This window comes from Scophthalmus maximus, chromosome 21 (genome assembly GCF_022379125.1).
Source record: "Scophthalmus maximus strain ysfricsl-2021 chromosome 21, ASM2237912v1, whole genome shotgun sequence".
Classification (NCBI taxonomy): Eukaryota; Metazoa; Chordata; class Actinopteri; order Pleuronectiformes; family Scophthalmidae; genus Scophthalmus; species Scophthalmus maximus.
The window spans coordinates 1375089-1394265 of record NC_061535.1 but is presented as its reverse complement, the minus strand read 5'-3'; the positions used below and the strand labels follow the sequence as shown (position 1 = coordinate 1394265).

The window sequence follows — 19177 nt, the reverse complement described above, 5'->3', positions numbered from 1 at the left end:
AGATCTTAGTGCTGCATTTGATACCATAGATCACAAAATTCTGTTACAGAGACTAGAACACATTGGGATTAAAGGAACAGCACTAGAATGGTTTAAGTCCTACTTATCTGATAGATTTCAGTTTGTTAACGTTAACAACAAATCTTCCATTCATTCAAAAGTGAGACATGGAGTACCACAAGGTTCTGTACTGGGACCGATAGTTTTCACTTTATATATGCTTCCTTTAGGCAATATTATAAGAAAACACCACATCAATTTACATTGCTACGCTGATGATACCCAGCTGTATTTATCTATTAAGCCAGATGAAACTAATCAGGTAGACAAACTTCAGGACTGTCTTAAAGACAAAGGCCTGGATGACTTCTAATTTTTTAATTCTAAATTCAGAAAAAACTGAGGTAATTTTACTCGGCCCTAAACACATCAGAGAAACATTATCTGATCATATAGTTACCCTTGGATGGTATAACCTTGGCCTCCAGCTCTACTGCTAGGATGCCCCAATAAGTCTGTGAAAAGCCTCCAGTTAATCCAAAATGCCGCAGCACGAGTTCTGACAGGAACTAGAAAAAGAGATCATATTTCTCCAGTGTTAGAATCTCTGCATTGGCTTCCTGTAAAATTCAGAATAGAATTCAAAATCCTGCTCCTAACCTACAAAGCCCTCAATAATCAATCTCCATCATATCTTACAGAGCTCATAGTTTCATATTATCCCAATAGATCACTTTGCTCTGTAAACGCAGGACTACTTGTGGTTCCCAGAGTCTGTAAAAGTAGAATGGGAGGCAGAGCCTTCAGCCACCAGGCTCCTCTCCTCTGGAACCAGCTCCCAGTTTGTGTCAGGGAGGCAGACACCCTCTCTACATTTAAAATTAAACTTAAAACCTTCCTCTTTGATAAAGCTTATAGTTAGAGCTGCTCAGGTGTTTAATAATCATTTATTTTTTAAGCTGCTATAGGCCTAGACTGCTGGGGGAACTTATACCATGAGCATCTCTCTCCCTCTCCAACTCTCTCCTTCTCCCTCCTTCTACCTCTCTCTCTCTCCTCCCTCTTTTTTCCTCTCTCTCTCTCTCCCCATGTATTTACATTACATGTCACTAACTCTGTTTTCTCACTCTCCTAGTAGATCTCTGACCCCAGAGCTGCAGGATCCAAACCCATCATTATTACTATTATTATTATTAATAACATAATTGCATTTATAAGTGTCAGTTTTCCCTAATTATAAGTATCAGTCTGGTGGAGATTAAAGCAACTGTTATACAATTCCCCCCCGATATGTTTACATTACATGTCACTAACCCTGTTTGTGTTTTCTATCTCTCCTAGTGTATCTTTGAGCCCAGAGCTGCAGGACCCAAACCTGTCATTATTATTATTATTATTATTATCATCATCACTAATAATAACAACACCTTCATTTTATTTTTTAATTATAAGTGTCAGTCTTGTAAAGACTAAAGCGGCGGTTGTACAACTGTCCTCTCTCTCTCTCTTCTACTGTCTCTCACCCTCTTTCTCCCCACCTCTCCTCTCTTTCCCATTTCTCTCCTCACCCCAACCGGTCGAGACAGATGACCGCCCACAGCTGAGTCCGGTTCTGTCAGAGATTTCTTTCTCTCCTCCGTCGCCAAGTGCTTTGCTCATTGTGGGATCTGTTGGGTTTTCCCTGTAATATTGTTATATTGACCTCACTATGTAAAGTGCCCTGAGACAATGTATGTTGTGATATGGCACTATACAAATAAAATTGACTTGAATTGAATTTTCCAGTGCCCATGTAGAAGCACTAACCTCTGGCAAAAAAGGAGACCAAGGTGTTTTAGTACAGCACGTCTACTGTTCACTCTCTATAGACGCCATTAATTCTTTATGGTCAACTGCTGCCCAACCTTGTGCATAGGGCCTCTCTGAAATTTTTTTTCCCCTCATCTTTTTTTTTTGTTTGTTGGCTTTTTGTTTTTGAGTTCAGTGGTGCTGACGAAACAGTCAAGGCCCTCAGGATCTGTGATGTCCAAGATGTCGGGCCCATTTCTTTGTACATTATCCATCCCCCCACACAATCCGTGTTCACAAACTGCTACCGCAGGGTGGGTGCACTCACAGACCCTACAGTACCTTACAATGCCCACCTGTCACAATTTCAGTGTAAGATCAACAATTCATGAGTGCCTGTGAACATGCAAAGGACTGGAGTGAAGAGGGCTGTGGACAATGTGTGCGCATGATGTGTTTGTGTGTGTCATGTACACAAGATAAGGACAGGGGTGGGTGACTCACCAAGCTTCTCAACTGGGGCATAATGGCATAAAAAACACTGACGGAATTATCCGGCCTGAGTTTGTGGAGCGTACACAGAAAAATGGGGAGGGATGACACAGACAGAGGAGAGATGTAATGAGAAAGAAAAGAGGAGAAAAGGGGACGAAGGGGGAGGGCAAGCGGCCACACAAGGCTAATCAGATTTTATAGATCGACCAAACTAAAAGGCTGATCTTGCCTTTTGTCCTCCGAAATGCCTGGAGGTGTCCGGGCCTATGCACGCATGTGTGTGTGTGTGTGTGTGCGTGTGTGTGGGGGGGAGGGTTAGAGGTCAGAGTAAGTTATTGAATCACTACACGGGCCCATGACCATTGTTGTTCTGTCCCCTCACACGGTCAATGGCAGATTGAAATTGAAATTGATTGGCTGCTTGTAAATCAGTGAGGGAAAAGAAGGTTGATGGTGCTTATATGATCTACAGTGTGGTTGCTTTGACATGCAGGCTGGCAGAATTGTGACGAGTTGTGATATCAGCGTTCAATCAGTCACAATCTCCTCAAAACACTAAACCCTTAAAAAAAACGTGGTCGATTTTTTTTTTTCGCCACTTATAGAGCCCTGTGAAGAGATTCATCCGCACACTGTCGCCCTGAAAATTACGTGACACCAGTGGACGTAGACCTATATTAAAATTGAAAACAACTTGGATCATTTACAGATGCATCCCTAAATAATTAAGAACTGCCCTACATATAGAGTTAAATATGCAGTATTGCTGGAAGCCAAAAATCTATCATCTTTTGGGAGGCCACAGCTCTTAAACCCTTGTCTATTCTGAGGAATATTCGTGCTCCAGAGAGCAGGAGCATGGCCTGGAGGTTAGGGGGGGTGTAATGGCTCATCTCAGATCTTTGAAAGAGGAAGGAAAGGGAGGACTCCCGCCCTGTAATTTACTGGGGGCCAACACCCTGGCTCGCTTTGTACTGATGCTCCTCTCTTCTTTGCGGCAAGGTTAATCCAGGCACCGTGACTTATCAACTACTCTGACAAACACTAAGCTTGCACGGAGTAAAATCTATGGCGCCGAGAACACTGTCAATATCGCAATGATGATATGTGCGCATGTAGAGTTCCTATGCCGTCCTCATCCGCCACGCTAGACAACCTCACAGTCACCACCAAATTGACACCAATTATTCCGTGGGCAGCTGACAGCTATCTGGGGCTTCATCTGATGGACCACATGGTGTAAGTGCACGGCCCGTGCACCCAGGGCTCCATCGCAAGTCAACTTAAGTCAAATGCTTTCATGCAGGAGTGTGTGAATGCAGGGTTTTCCCTACATTTCTGGAGGGCTTACGTTGAGGTAGTGAGGCAGTGGGGGTTCTCTCACCAGGGCATAGCCATATAATGTTCCATTTTTATGATCAGTACAACACACCTGATTGCAGTTCCTTATTTTTTTCTTTTTTTTTAAATGAATATAAATTTGAAAAAAGGTTAAAATAAATAAACTCAGTTTCTATAGCAATGACAAAAATATCTCTCTGGAGACAAATGTCAGTAAAGTAAATGATATCGTGTGACATGAAAACACTTGAAGCTCAATGAAACACAAACATTACTATCAGTCATTTCCTCCGTCCTCCTCTCCCTCTGCTGCTGGTGTGGATTTATCACCGGCAGGTAACGCTGCTCTGATAAATCTGAAGATATGTGGCAAACGAAGCTAGCCGTCAACTCACAGGAAGCTTTTGTTTCAGCTCGTTCATAACAATGCACTTTCGCTTAAGCGTGCAGGGACTGTCTAAAAAAATACTGTGGTGGATTGGAGCAGTTGAAATGGTAAAATCACATACGCTTTAAACGGCTCTGAGGAAAGTTTTAACAGACAGTACCTGTAGCACGAGTGGTTCCGGGTTGAACGCCAAAGTCATGAGCAGCTGCATTCTCTCCGTGTCCTTCAGGTTCTTGAGCAGGAAGCTGCCTGAGTCTTTGGTCTCAGCATACCTGCGGACCACGCGGTCCAGCAGCCTCTGGGAGGGGCAGTGCACCAAGTCTGACCAGCCCTCCACCACCTCTGGCGTGAGCAGACGAACATCGCCGTTGATCCGGGCAAATTCAGTCTTGTACATTGCCTGGATGAGGTCGCAGCGCGGCCTGCCTGTGGCCCTCTTGCAGATTTTCTGATCTATCTCGGCCAGCTCCTGGTTAGAGCCGAGACGTTTGAGCACCACGCGACGGGTGCCCTCTCTTGGCTCACCGTACTGTGCAAAGTAAACATTCTTGACGTTGAATACGTCGAGGAATCGCAGGCGACCCCAGGTCTCAAAGGAGACCTGGCCGTTCATGAACTTGCGGCACCAGCTGGTGCCAAAGCAGGCTGGACACTTGTTGAGGTTAATAAAGCGTCTGTCCGTGAGCTCGTTCTTCTGGAAGGAGGCGAACAGGTTGTGGGTGTTCATCAGCAAGATGACAAACAAGCCCACAACCAGCAGGAGCTTCAGACAGCGGTACAGGCGGCCAAGTTTGAGAGGAAGGAAGCGCAGCATGATGGGGACAGGGCAGGGGCAGGGGAGGGGGGGGGGTCTTGAGGGATAGGGAGGAGGAGAGGTATTGAGACGATCGTCAGGGAGCAAACCTCAATGCCTCTCCGTCATGGCTAACCTGGGTAGCTTCTAAAGCGGCGGGCAGGGGCGAGGTTGGCACAGCTGTCCCGTGCCAGTCTCTGGCAGAGGCCAGTGAGTCATGTTCTCCCTTCTCGATGTTTGTGTACAACCTCGAGCCAGAAGGTCTGAAATCAAGCAAAGAAAGATATATGAGAACTCATCAAAGCAAAGTAAAAAAAAAAACATTTCAGAAACACAAAAATTGGTAAAAAAGTTTAAAAAAAGGTTTAATTTTTCTTCTGCTGGGTGTGCAACCCTACATCCCAACATGTGATACAGCCTATAAAACACAAAAGCACTTTCTCTGGCATATGAAATTGTCTCACAAATATGAAATGCTTGGGTCATTTGAGAGATTTCATTACTTTTTGAGCTGAAATGAGATGGCCCACGGCCAATGCAATAAACCTGCCTGTGCCTGTTCGAACTCTCTCTTTCTCTCTCTCTGGGAAATTATTTTTTTGTACTCGGAAAAAACATAGGAAGATAGATAAAAGGATGTAAAAGATGGACAAAAAGTGCCAGTGATCAAATTAAGAGGACATTTACAACATCCTCTTCTGGTATCAATAAAATGTGATGTATCCCGCAGATGATTCCTCAGTCTCCTGCAGCTACAGGAGTATCCATCAATTTTCCTCCCATGCTGAGCAAATCACATGCTGTCTGCGTAACAGCTCAGAAATCTTGATTTCATTTTATTTAATTTTTTTAACGTCCTCACCTCAAATGGAGGAATCTTACATTTCATTGTGAAGGGAGTCACGCTGTGTAGTTTAACCTTTGATCAGAGCTGCCCTGCTTCGTTTTAATCGGGCTTTGAAGTTGTTTCTTTGAAAAAGGCTGGTGTCACTAAAACGGCGTTTGTGGTGGAGGGAGAGAATCTGTGAATCCTCCATTAGACATATTGACATTAGCAGAGAAGGGAATGGTTAAAAACTGAGCAGGGGGAAGAAAGACAACCATCAAGGGGCTCACAGTATAAGAACAATGATCATGGAGCCACAAGCTGCCCCCCCCCCCTAGTCTGTCCGTGATGAAGCCATGTTAGATCACCCAATCGGCTTTTTGGAAATGAATCTTATAAGTCGCTTTAAGAAAGACTGACTCAGGCCATGCAAATTAGCCATCCTCAATTAGAGCTCATTAGGACATGCCTATTAGGACAGCTGACTTGAGAGGGCATGGTTAACGAGTAGGCACACTAGTGTGAATAGTGTGCGTGTCGATGGGTTCCCTGCATTTCGCCTTCAGTTCGAAGTGACGGGAGATTTGGACGGGGTGGAGGCGGCCACGGGAGCAGCAGTTGTGAGAGACGTGCGGCGTCAAGATGAGCGCTCTTACCTCACGCCTCTTAGCACATAAGGCCAAGGGTCGTGGAATATAAAAGATAAACCATATCCAAATAGGGGAACTTCAAACAGCTGCACCAATTTATTTTTTTTTAAATTACGTTTGCGAAAAATATGATTCATGGATTTTTAAACTCTCACAGTGAGCATATGATTTTCTCTCACCATAAAAAGATGGGGATAATGTGAGTGGCAGGGTTTCTCTTTTCGCAGCTTTTTAAATGGAAACAATCTTTAAATCATCCAAAACTGTACAGCTAATGTAAATCGTACTGATAATGTCACCAATTCCCAAGACGTGGCTCAACATGATATATTTTAGTGATAAAATGAAGCACAGTGAAATTAATTTCAAGATGTACAAATTAATAATTTAGGAGAGGTTTTCAATTTGTTACTTTGTGTTCACCTTAACCGGAGATGTCTCAGACTCATAAAAAAAATCATAAGTCATGCATTTTGTTGAGCAAACCAAATAAATAAAAGTGTTAGTCCACATCAGGCTGACTTTGACAAAAATGACTCCAATGTGATAAATTAACCTCAGTCCATTCTGAATAAACTAAATAGGCCAACACAATTTTCAACAGCGTCTAGAAAAAAAAAGCCACGTTCAAATTCTAAAAGATGTTCTTATTAAATTGGAAAAGGATGATATATTGGGAGATGGGAAAATAAGAAAATCAAGACTGTGTGACGAACTACCCCCCCAAAACAACAACTTGAGTGGGAGTAAAAACGATGTGTGCCTCCTAGATGGAGCTGACTGCTTGGGGAAAAAAAATCCTGTTGCCTTACAATTTGGATTCAAGTGCCATTTAGCATCTGATACTGGCAGTCGTGTCACAGACCTTGCTGCGAGATCTTGGGAGCACATAAGAGATTTACCTAGGATCAGCAAAGGGCTCAAAGAGGATGAAATATAACCTCAGTCAGGTGCCCGAGGAGATGGTTCACCTCTTCATTCCTGAGAAAAGGCAAGAGAGAGCACAGCAGAAAATTAAAGCCCTCGAACAAGACCTGGACAGCGCGGGATAATGAGATGCATGAGTTGGCGGCTAACACCGGGAGCATACAGAGCTCCTCCCTCCTCTTCGCGAGTGTTAGGCCTCAATTACCTGTGGGGCATTACCTGCATTATGTCACTGACTTTGCCAATTGCTGGAGTGAAACGACAAGCTTGCATCTGGCACTTTCCTTTTTGTTAATGAGCGACAACCAAGGTATAAAAATGCTTGAAATGTGTGAGCGAAACGTACAAATCCGCGAACGATGGCTTACCCTTGATCCTGTACATTTGTTTGGCAGGAGGACGCAGGGTATAAGAATTGAAATGCTACAAGGTTAGCTTTTATAGCCTGCTGCTGCTGCTATTACACGCACAGTAACGGTGTGAATGAGACCAAAACATTCAGCTTTATTGGAATGATGGCATGGTTCATTTAAGAGGGGGATATTTTCCCCCTGGTAATTACCCCCTCTACACTGCTTCTTGTGAATTTTACACCTGCAAAACCATTTATTCGTCTGCCTCACTTTATTGCGGCATGCCACCCCCATGGCTGAGGGTTATTTAACATGACATGCAGAGAGGAGGGCAGAATGTATAGGGCTCTGTGGCAAGGTTGCCTACTCAGGTTTTTGACAAGGGTAAAGTTCATTTTGAGTTCTAAATTATAGCCAGACGTTTCGTATTCCGACAGATGTTACCCAGCGGAATATACGGGCAGTGAAATTGAAGGCAGTGTTTTCTTTTGAACAAACCTCATTGTGCCCATGGAAAAAAAAAGTGTTTTAAATTAGCTCCCCTCCTCCGTTCCTCCCCACGGGGCCTCTGCTCCCTCCGTGCGCTGCACAATACCAGGAGGAGAACCCCGTTTAGAATAAGCACCAAATTACCTCTCATTGGGGATGTCCCGATCCGATCTCAACGATCGGTATCAGGGCCGATCAAGGCATTTTTTTTTAATTATCAGCTTTGTTGAGTACAAACCTAGGCCCGAAACACGTGACTGCCACGTTAATCACAACACAGTTGAGTTGGTCTCAACGTCGTATTAATTCAACAGTTAGCATTTGCAATTAGCCATGGTACACATGTCTCCCGACTCTCTCGTTGTATACTCTACTGTCGCACACCTGACGCCATACCTGCAACCCACCTTGAGAGGTGCGTTCAAGTAAATCCGTACATCTCACGACAGCGACAATGGTGTCTATTTCTTTTCAAAACTCGCACATACAAACTACACGCACGCGTAAAACATATTTGGCTGACAGGAAAATAGAAACAAAATCGTTTTTTTTTTTTTACAGTCACACATTAAGGAACAGCTTGGATACATTTTTTTTCTTCTAAATGCATATGAGAGCAATATAATTTTTCAATCATATACATGGGATTGATTTTAAAAACTGTACTTCAAGTGTTCACTGTGCAACTGTATAATCTGGGAAAATACAAGAATCAGATCAGTATCGGCAGACACTCGATATTAAATGACTCGATCGGGATAGGGGACAAAAAAAATCGAACACAGCAGCTGCCAAAAGTGGGCTGAGAAAGTTTTCTGCGTTCTTGGTCTCCAAAGTATATGGTGGTGAGCACATCGAAAGAGAGGCAGAGAAAGGAGGGCAAATCAAAGGATGCCTGACTCCTCATGCATGGGGGATGAGTCTTGCATTCAAAATGTTCCAAGTTTGGCAGATGTTAAGAGCCGCAAAATGGCTCATTACTGGGACTGAAAATGCGACAGATGAAGCAATAGGCCCCATGTCGTCTTAAAACAGAATGACAAAAGGTCGAGAGAGCTGACGATGACATCGTAATATTACAACCTTTATTAAACTTTTTGACCGGATAATACAGACTCCTTTTTCTTTCCTTTTTTTAAAGAAGGAGGTTGAAAAAGAAATTTCCGCCCTGAATAATCTTTCTTACAGCTCATTGTGCAAAGCTGGTATTGGATAATGGTGCACGAGGACAAGGCTACTCTCGGGCTAACCCATTTACTTCACTGCACCTGAGGCTAAACTTCATTATGATATAATGAAGTCGAGCCACACATGAACATGCTTTATTAATTCCACTGGAAATGCAAAAGAGAGTGCAAAGAGGAAGTGGTGAAACGGACTGGAATATGGTGACGGAGGAAGCGAGAGAGCAAAAAGAGATATAACCAATGTATAGCTAATGGACTGCAAGGTGAGAGAAACTCAGAGTTATTGCTCCTGCGATGGAAATGAATGGAAAGATATCACTTGAATACAGAGCAGCAGTTCTCCATCTCTGAATGAGACACATAAACACACACACACACGCACAAATACACACACAAATGCGTCTACCCCCGGAGACCGGAGCCGGCATTACCGTGAAAGCCCTACTCAAAGCTCGGAAAAAGCCTCCTCTGACCCCCGCAGCCCCCTCTCTTCCATTGCAATGAGTGGCTCTAGCTGGAGAGAGGAACTACTGTTGTCAAGGTTATCGACTGAGCGAGTCAATAATGTTTGATCACAAAAACATTCAGCCACAGTGGGATTGCCCGAGTACAGCAAAGAGATGGAGACAGTGATGGATAGACACAGACGACGGTAACATTTCGCACGCCTCATGGAACATTGAATCCTCAGAATATAAACAACAATTAGCGGCGTCCCCACGTGAACATTAGTGAATTCGTCTCTGGCCCAGACCAAACGCTGGGGATTTTAATGAGAATATCAATGGTATCCGTTTTGCGCCAAACTGCCGCAGCTGTTTGGAAGGACACACTTGAACTGGGAAGACTCGCTCCGGATTCTTCAGCTGAGAACACGTTTGCATTGTTTAATTGTAACAGCTGCCCTCTTTCGTGAGCCAGCATCCCTCTGCAAAAGTTTGAGGAGTTGTGCTACATTCAGATCTCGTGTTGATGCTCTGGCGAAGCACAATGTGTCATCGGAGTGAAGCGACACTTGAGGTGATTAAAACGAGTTGCCAGAACAAACTTCAGTTTGAACAAATGTGAAATATGTTTGGAGTGTGCGGAGGGTGTGTGTGTGTGTCGGGGGGGGGGGAGGGATTCATTATCTGACAGACATTAATTATTTCATTTAAGGTAACTCCTCTAACATTGCTCTACTTGTTGTAGAGGTTGCATTTTTTTCCCCCGATTGGATTTGGTGAGTTTGGAGGTTAAAAAACAAAAGGGGTTTTGGGCTACAGCTGTAAAACATTCCCCTGCTGAGTGCTGACAAATATTCAAATCAACCTCCTGCAGATCGCTTAAGTGGACTGGTTTATTTTCATAGTTCCCCTGTCGACTAACCTTGCAAAAAAAGGGCAAGGTTAGTCGACAGGGGAGCTCCACAATTAGACGTCGTCTTGTGGAAAAAATTCATACCAGAGCGGCCAATTCTATTCATTAGATTGTAAGTACAAATTCCTGAGGACTTATTAGAATCTTTATCTGGACCAAACAGTAGGACTGTTGTGGTAATGCATTTACTTTTCCCCTTGTAAAGAAATGAAGGGCAGGAGTTTGCAAGCGAGCATACAGTCGTTATTATGCGTCGCAAACCTCATGGTAAGGTCGATTCAGCCATTTACCGAGTATAACGCTTTCATTTTCAGCCCCAAGTCCTTCGATCCGACAGGCAAATCACTCAACCTCCTGTTTGCTCACGGCGACGAGGAAGGCAAATACATGGCAAATCAATCCAAATCAAGTCGGCTCGGTCAGAAACCTGTTGAGGTACAGTGTTTTTGAATGTGTGTGTGTGTGTGTGTGTGTGTGTGTGTTGGGGGGGGGAGGCAGGATAAACTTCAGTGCCAAATAATGGTGAAGCAATGCAAACACCTGTTCAGTCTGCAGCAATGCCTTTCAATTGAGAAAATCTCAAAAGGCAATGTCCCCCGAAGCCAATGAACACAGTTGTTGCCGAGATAACTTGTGTTACAAGGGCAAAAAAAAAAAAAAAGAGGCTGAAGTTCTATATCTTCAGAGGGCTTTATCTTTCTATCAAAAGATCTCCACCCGCCCCGGGGCTCGCGCAGCAGATTGTGCACGATGCTGCTCTATCATGCACCGTGGTGCATTGTATCGTCTCATGGTCGAACACGAGCTTGTGTTGTGTGTGTACCTGTCGTGGCTGTGCAATGCAAAGGAGGCAGCTACGGAGAAGACGAGAAGACTCAACTGCGGACGGGGAGCAACATAACCCAAAAGTGTCATCAAATGTTGCAACAATACACCTGACACCGGCAGCATCAGCAGCTGAAAGCGTCGGTGATAACAAACAATGACAATGAAACGCTTCCTGTCCTGGATGGGGGCATCTGATCAGGAATGTTGCTGTCGGAAACAACTCTCTCTACCGTCAATAAGAGATTGTTTGACACTGAAACCCTGAGAGGATTGTTGGTTTTCTTTTCCCTTCAACTAGTTTACTCCAAGCGACTCCTGATAATTTCGCACTCCGCCGGGTCACGTTCGAAAAAAGTGGGAAACTTCCGAGGCGACGCGGGCAGACAAAAAAAAAAAAAAAAAAAGGGGGAAACAAACCTTGTCCCGACTTCTGTACCGGCGGAAGGCTCCGGCGCTCACTTCGTGTTGTTCTTCGAAGTTGCGGCTCCGGCAGCGACGGGGTGCAACTTCAAAAACCGCCCGCCGCCGGCGGCTCGACCGAAAATAGCTCTCGACGTAGGTCCGCTCCGCCGGGGCGCACTCACACGGGCTCCCCGTGTCCGGCCGCCGTGGGTTGTGTAGCCTGCTAGCCTGCTAGCTGCGCGGATAAACAGTTGGGACGCCGAGTCTTAACTCTTCACGTACCGGACCTTTCTCCGAGCAGACGGCGCGCGCCCTCCTCACAAAGCACGACGGCCGCCTGTGTCGCGCGGCGACGTCCACGTCAGTGCGCGCGGCATCGGGGTCCGTCCTGCGCTCGACGGTCGCTTTCTTTTCTCCTCCTCTTCTCCGCGGGCAGCGGCTCACTCCTCGTCCACGCCACAATGGGTTCCGTTTCGACTCTTTTCAACAGCAGCCTCTCTTCGCTTTACGACACCCGCCGTCTTGTTTGCGGCCGCGGGTTGCTAAGGCGACCGTGCTGCGATTGATCCGGTCTGGAACGCCAGCGCCGGCGCTTCAGCCCCAAAGCTGAATTTTTCATTTTTCAATATGGTCAGGAAAAAGAAACAGAATATCCAAACTGGAAATGATAATTAAAATTAAAATAAATGTATGGAATAAATGAACACAACTGTACATATAAAGAGATAATGATATAGAGACACTGTATCACACTGGGCTGGAGGTGGCCTATGTGGCCAAAGCTGAGCGTAAAAAGACCCTTGTTTTCTCTGTTGGACAACATATGTTAACATGAGTTACGTCTTACATTCAATTTTCAGCCTTTGTCTAATTTTTGAAGATTTTGAAATTTTAATTGAGTTTTTTATTTCATAATTTGTACGGCAAATCCGAGTTAATGGAAGATTAAAAAATACGTCACCACTATAAAAACCTTAACCTACTATTTCATTAATTAACTCCTAATCAAGGCCCATGACTGATTTACTTTGAGCGACGAAACAGGGATCTAAGAGACGGTGGAGTCAGTGCCCCGGTCTCTCTCATAGTGGGCTCGTCAGAACACCCCGGGCATTTGTTTGTATTTGACGCCTCCTGCTGGAAAACGAGAGGATGACACCGGATGTCTGGTGCGTTAAAAGACTTTCGGATATACCGTAACTGTTTGAGCATGAAAGACTCGACGACGTTAGCATGTCTCTCGATAAATGTGAACTCTTATTTTCTCCTGACCAACAGTGTAGAATTTAAACCATACATGTCCATACAAATATTTAAGCAGGCCATATATATATTACATTTTTAAAAATGGGGGGGGGGGGGGGGGGGGGGGGGCCTATGGGTTAAAAGAACCCATCAGTTAAAAGGAGGATCTTTCCCAGCAGCCCTGAAGGCGGCACAGCTCGGGCTGGCTGCTGCTGATGCGGATGTTCCTGCTGCTGAATTGAATCAGAAGTGCAGCTCTTGTTTCCGAAAAGTTTGACCTTTAGATGCTTTGAAGATGTCGGACAGTGTGAGCCTCAGCCACGACAGTGGAGCGCTGCTGGCCCTCGCAGCAGTCAGCTTGGGCCTGATAACCATTCTCAGTGTGTGGAAGTTAAAACAGTTCAAATATGGGATAGTAACTGAAACTGGAGGTGCACTGTTCTATGGTAAGTAGCCAACTTAAACTATAAAGTGCGGAAGCAGTTATTCTACAGCACTTCCTGAACTACTCATTCACATGTCACAATTTCCATAGTTTGGGGGGATTTAGGAGGGATGGAGTGGAGGACCACATTTTACGTCCATCCACCATTTTTTATTTGCAGAACCTCGTTTACACTCATTTTTGTGGAACATCCACAATTTACAAAACATCCTCAACCAATCTACCAATCTGATGTAAGTAAGCTCGTATAATTGATGTCCACAGCCTTAAGGAAAAGTTAAGAATGATGATATTACAAAGGTGTGATATATATATATATATATATACCTTACACATATATTACCTTTATATACGTTTGGGGGTTGTTTTTATGGTGATGAATCAAATCTGACTCATCCTACCATTACACCAAAAAGCCTACATTAATTATTAGTTATTTCCAGATACCACAAGGGCTCAAAGAGTTGTATACTTTATTCATGCAATATTTAAAAGTGTATTTTCATCACTATTACAATATAGAAAGTTTTCTTTTACATGGTACATTTGTTTTAATTGTTGTGGGTCATTTGTTGTATGACCCTCTACCTCGACTGTTATAATCATTATTGTCACACAATTTTGAACTGTAGTATTTGCATGATGATGATAAATGATATACTCATGGAATATTATTGTAGCCTGTTGTCGTTCTTGTATCAAAGGTGTTAGAGGATTACCATTGTTTTCATAACAGCTGATTATTTTTATTTTTATATTTGTAATCCTCTGCAGGGATGCTTCTGGGGTTAACAGTGAGATGCTTGCCGTTTGCCCGGGTAGTGCACATGGAAACTGTGGAGAGCGTGTGCAGTTGTGATGCTCTTAACAGCCCTCCTCAAATTTTGATGGTCAACGTCACGTCACACGGGCACTGTTACAGGCACGTTGGAAAACTAGACCAAAGATGCCCACCGACCTCCGCCCTTCGTACGGTAACTATGGCAGTCAGATTTGACTTGGCCGCACATGCATACAACCACAAAGAAAAAAGCATTTGGATTAGTTTTGCACATTGTGACACAACAAAGGCACTAGTGGATAGCAAAACAACCTGCCCTGATAAAACATTTACTTTAAAAAGCTGCATAATTGATATTATAGCGGGGACATTTTTTCCCCCTTCATTATCTTCCCTTTTATCACATTTATATTTTGTCCCATGTCTTTGTTGGGTATTTACTTCCACAGTCTCCTGTAATGGTTGTTAGTGATTGGTTTTCCTCTAAATTACCTCCATGGTCTTTTTGTTATTAAGGAAACAAGTGAGTGCTGGAACATAGAGAGGAAGAAGGGGGGGGGGCAAGAGAGCAATTTAACCTATATTAGGGTTTTTGTTGAGGAACAGATAGGAGAGATTACATTTTCAGGTGTGCTTTGTCAACAAAGGGGAAATTAGAAGACAACTAAACACAGAAACCATTAAACAGACTAGATACTGTAACTCTAGCAGAGCAGAATGGAGCAACACAAAGGGTCAGATCAATGAACAAAGAGGCTTTATAACAACATTTTTTTTTGAAAGTATATTCCTACCAACAACTGAGCGAATACAATTAATACCTCAACTTATTTTTTCATGTAAACTGTGCTCCTCCTCTCAATACATTTTCCAAGTTGTGTGTTTACATGCACAATTCAGACAATGAAATTATTTTGCAAGTGACATTATGCCGGACTGCTTTGCGCTGCAGGAAATATGTGAGGTAACCCTAACCCACTCCGGGCCATCTTAACGTGCGAAACAGAACACCCTAATGCTTCTGAATATCTATCTGTATGTGCATGAGGGGACTGTTGATTGTAAACAATATTACAAAGCACAAAATGCTGTGTACACATCAGTTGTAGGTTCTAAATTAGTACGATTCCATTGTTTTTATGAAAATTGTTGTCACAAAGTTTCTCTGTTAATATTTTATGCAATTATTTTTTTACGCATTTGTCATCATTATGTTTCAAAGAACTGAAACCTTTGTTTTATTTTGTTTCCATTATAACTAATGTAGTACACTATCAACCGTACATATGGTTATGTTAATGTACAGAAATCTGCACTGATCATTTTTCATTTTTCTATATATTTGTATATTCTTTATGAATAATAAGCATTAGTTTTTCCCTTTTATTAGGGAGGAAGAATTATACATTTTAATAGAGCCTGACCAATTTATCGGTTGGCCGATTTAATCGGTCGATATCGGCCTACCATAGAAATATCTGTATCACCGACAGGGCCGGACCTAGTCATAAGCGAACTTGGGTGCCACCTGGTGGCCACAGGGGCACTAAGCAGCACCCAAGAGCACTTGAAATCTCCCAACGAAAGCTTAATTTAAAAAATATATATTTTATTACAAACATGTTATATTATGTCAATTGCAATTGTACAAGAATGCAATCTTATGTTTCCGGGATGGCGAGACAGTACTGGTTTAATTAAATTCCCGCTGCTACTTTATACTTATATTGTACTTTTGACTCCACCGCATTTATTTTACAGCTACAGTTACTCGTTACTTTTCAGATCAACATTTTATATGTCAAATATATGGTCAGTTTGTTATATAGACATTGTAATATTTAGATTTATCATGTGTTGAAATGAGCTTTCCCCCTATATATAAAGAGTATCAAACTTTTTTACTCTGTAATATCGGCATCGGCCCCAAAAAATACAATATCGGTCGGGCTCTAATTTTGAATGCTGCATGTTTGATTTGAGCTCTGCATGAAGATCGTTAAACACGTAATCAAGTGACATATAATGTATTTGCTTAATAACTACAACTGTTATAGCTTAAACCAGAGTGCAGCAAACTTCTCACAGCAATTATTAGTTAAAAAGGAAATAGTTAGTGGCTCTAATGTCACTGTCAAATAGAAGAGCCTAAGCCTTGATATGGGCCTCTGGTTGTCATTGGTATTATTACTGTTTCTGGCTTGCTTTCATATTTTATCAGTGGTATCAGAGTGGTTTGTCACATTGAAGAAACTTAGCATTGAGCCATGGGATTAAGCGATATAGTGACCAACAAGCATGACAGGACGTGGATTGTATTTGAAAATGCATTTCTTAATCTGAGAGGGATATTTCAAACCGAGAGAATGGGAATAAATGAACCGTGAACCTTACAAATCATCCAGGCCAAGTGTAACTCTTCACTAATGGCTTGGACTCTTTGGTCCCTTTGAATGGTGGGATCTCATTAGCACCCCAGCAGAGGGGACCACAAAGGCCATTACATCGGTCATACCATTCTGCGTAGCCTCCATGCCATTAAGCCTGATACATATGGGGACCGAACAGGGAGAGATAAGGATTTCATTGCATTACCGAGTCCATTATGTGCCACTTGGGAGTAGGGCATTAAAGTTTGTGGTCTGATTAAATTTAGTGTTGCTCAACTGAAGAGGCAATTAGTGTATATAGCACACTTCCATCCTTGACTCTGTGGTGCAGGTGGTCCTTAGAATAAAACCACCAGCATATGCATAATTTATTGATTATAGCATCTGTATTAGTCTCTTTCATGCAGGTTTGCATTTGTCATGCACAGGCTGCACAGTTGAAAAAAAATATAAGTATTGTGCTTTTTGGGTAATTGCATCTGCGAAAAAGTAATTTATATTGAGGCAAGGTGATAGCAGCAGAAAGATAGGAGCAATTTGTGGCTCCAGCAACCATTTCAAGTGTGAATTACTGAGAAAGCGTGGTGGCTCTCCAAACTCTATATCAGGCTTTCCGGCATTAGAACTGAAAATTAAAATAGAAATGCAATTATCCACATCCCCACATGCACATGTCAGTGCTCTCCAAAACTCAAATGTGCATTTACAGAGACAGGCTAATTTTCAAATATCCAAATATTCATGGTATTCAGGCTGCTTCAACCTTTTGATTCTTTTTTTATTATCTAGGCCATTCTCAAAGTTCTGTGACCACAACCCAATTTCAGCAAGCGGCATCATCACATCTTGCCTTTTAGACTGAAATGTAATTGAATTGGAATAACATTTTTTTGTGTGTGCAATCTTGTGCAGATCTTGTGGGATGTGGGAATCAGGGAAAAAGTAGCTGTATTTTATCGTCACTGCGGTTTGATCCTCAGAGTGTACCCACAATAGACATAAAAATGATACAAGGATGAGGGACATGAAAGCCTACCTTTCTGAGTGGCGTGCATTGCATCATATTGCAAGGATGAGAAACAGACAGAGAACGTTCTCAGAATGCACCAAAACTGTTCACTCTGGTTAACATGTATGTTCTAATGTATCTTTCTGTGATTAGAAAGTTTGATTATTCCATCTTGCCTGAAAACGTGCGGCTACACTAATGGTGCTCGCTTATTCTTGTTCCAATGAATGCTGGGAGCCTCTGTGGTGAAGAATGACCCATCCAGCTAGACTCCTCACTCTGTATTGTGATTTGCTGTAATCGGCTGTGGAAATCTGTGGCGTCAGGGCGCTGGACATAATTCTAATGCAGTACAAAGTAATGATATTATAGGTGACCGAAGTGTCTAAGATGAAGTGCTGCACCATCTAGTGGCAATACTGAAGTGTGTTGTTGAGAAGATATTCGATTTTTGTTTAGGTACATGGAATCCTATTTTTTTTGTAGCTAACACAGCCTGAACATTGGTCCATATGCCTGAATTGTCCCATTTTCCCATTTTCCTATTAACAGCATGTGTCTTTTTTTTCTTTTTTTTTCGAAAGAGAGGGCAGATAAGGTTGTCATGGTACCTGGAGACTATTGTGACACTGGATTTCAAAGAGACAAGGAAGAAGCACCAGCCTGCAAAACTAAATCTGTGTGTGCGCGCGTGTGTGTGTGCGGGTGTGTGTCAGTCACGTTCAGTAAACGGAGTCCTCTCGCTCCCCACGGAGCCCTGTCAGTCACCAACATAACAGCTCTGTCTTTTTTCACAGGAGACCTTTGATCCCGAAGTCCTTTTCAATCTTTTCCTGCCACCCATCATCTTCCACGGAGCTTACACCCTTAATCAGGTGAGACTGCTGCCCTGACATGTCTCCAAGAATAGTGGGAAAAAGACATTATCAAAGGACTTTTCCTTTCAGGTTGTACTGCCACCGATTTACTGTAGTGTTACATGAAAGCGAATGTTCTGTTCTTTTATCGACTTGTTTGTTTGGTATTTACTAATTGCTGTTCCGTTTGATTACTATTCCAGAAACGATTAATTGACAATATGGGACCTGTTCTGACCTTTGCCTTTTTGGGTACCATTATCAGCTGCATGGCTATCGGGTAAGTCGTCTTTGTTCATTCACAAAAATGAACACCAGAAAAACATAATAAAACACACAGATCACTGGATGTTAGATAAAGCACTAAACCGGGGACTTTTCAAGTAGCTACAGAGGGTAAAACCTAAGACAAATTGACATTTTCCTGGGTACACCCGTGACAAAACTCTGAATGAAGTAGTGAATATGCAGTAACGGTAAACCAGAAACAGACCAGCAGCATTATTTTGAAACTGAAGTACGTCACGAAGCCAAGTGCATGTAGTGTATTGTCACAGTATGCTGTTTCTGCAATTATTAGTATAAAGTCAAGTCAACTTTATTTCTAAGCACCAAATCATACCG

General features: G+C 42.9%; 2 protein-coding genes across 8 annotated transcripts in view; one reads left to right on the top strand and one right to left on the bottom strand.

Moving 5' to 3' along the window:
- The window catches only part of dipk2ab (divergent protein kinase domain 2Ab), a 32167-nt gene extending 19836 nt beyond the window's left edge, over nucleotides 1–12331 (bottom strand). Inside the window, exons 1-3 of one of the 4 annotated variants that reach the window (XM_035619327.2) lie at nucleotides 11842–12331; nucleotides 7184–7262; nucleotides 4173–5068 (exon numbers count right to left, since the gene is read on the bottom strand). In XM_035619327.2, coding sequence (XP_035475220.2) covers nucleotides 4173–4826 — 654 coding nt within the window. In that variant the 5' untranslated portion in view covers nucleotides 4827–5068; nucleotides 7184–7262; nucleotides 11842–12331. The remainder of the gene's footprint in view (nucleotides 1–4172; nucleotides 5069–7183; nucleotides 7263–11841) is intronic. The other 3 variants (XM_047329874.1, XM_047329873.1, XM_047329875.1) reach the window with 3 other exon arrangements.
- A 922-nt stretch (nucleotides 12332–13253) lies between these two features.
- The window catches only part of LOC118291065 (sodium/hydrogen exchanger 9), a 62438-nt gene continuing 56514 nt past the window's right edge, over nucleotides 13254–19177 (top strand). For 2 of the 4 annotated variants that reach the window (XM_035618958.2, XM_035618959.2), the window contains exons 1-4: nucleotides 13256–13517; nucleotides 14291–14490; nucleotides 18494–18571; nucleotides 18757–18833. In XM_035618958.2, the coding sequence (XP_035474851.2) occupies nucleotides 13367–13517; nucleotides 14291–14490; nucleotides 18494–18571; nucleotides 18757–18833 (506 nt within the window). In that variant the 5' untranslated portion in view covers nucleotides 13256–13366. Of the gene's footprint in view, nucleotides 13518–14290; nucleotides 14491–18493; nucleotides 18572–18756; nucleotides 18834–19177 lie in introns of all 4 variants that reach the window. The other 2 variants (XM_035618957.2, XR_004786534.2) reach the window with 2 other exon arrangements.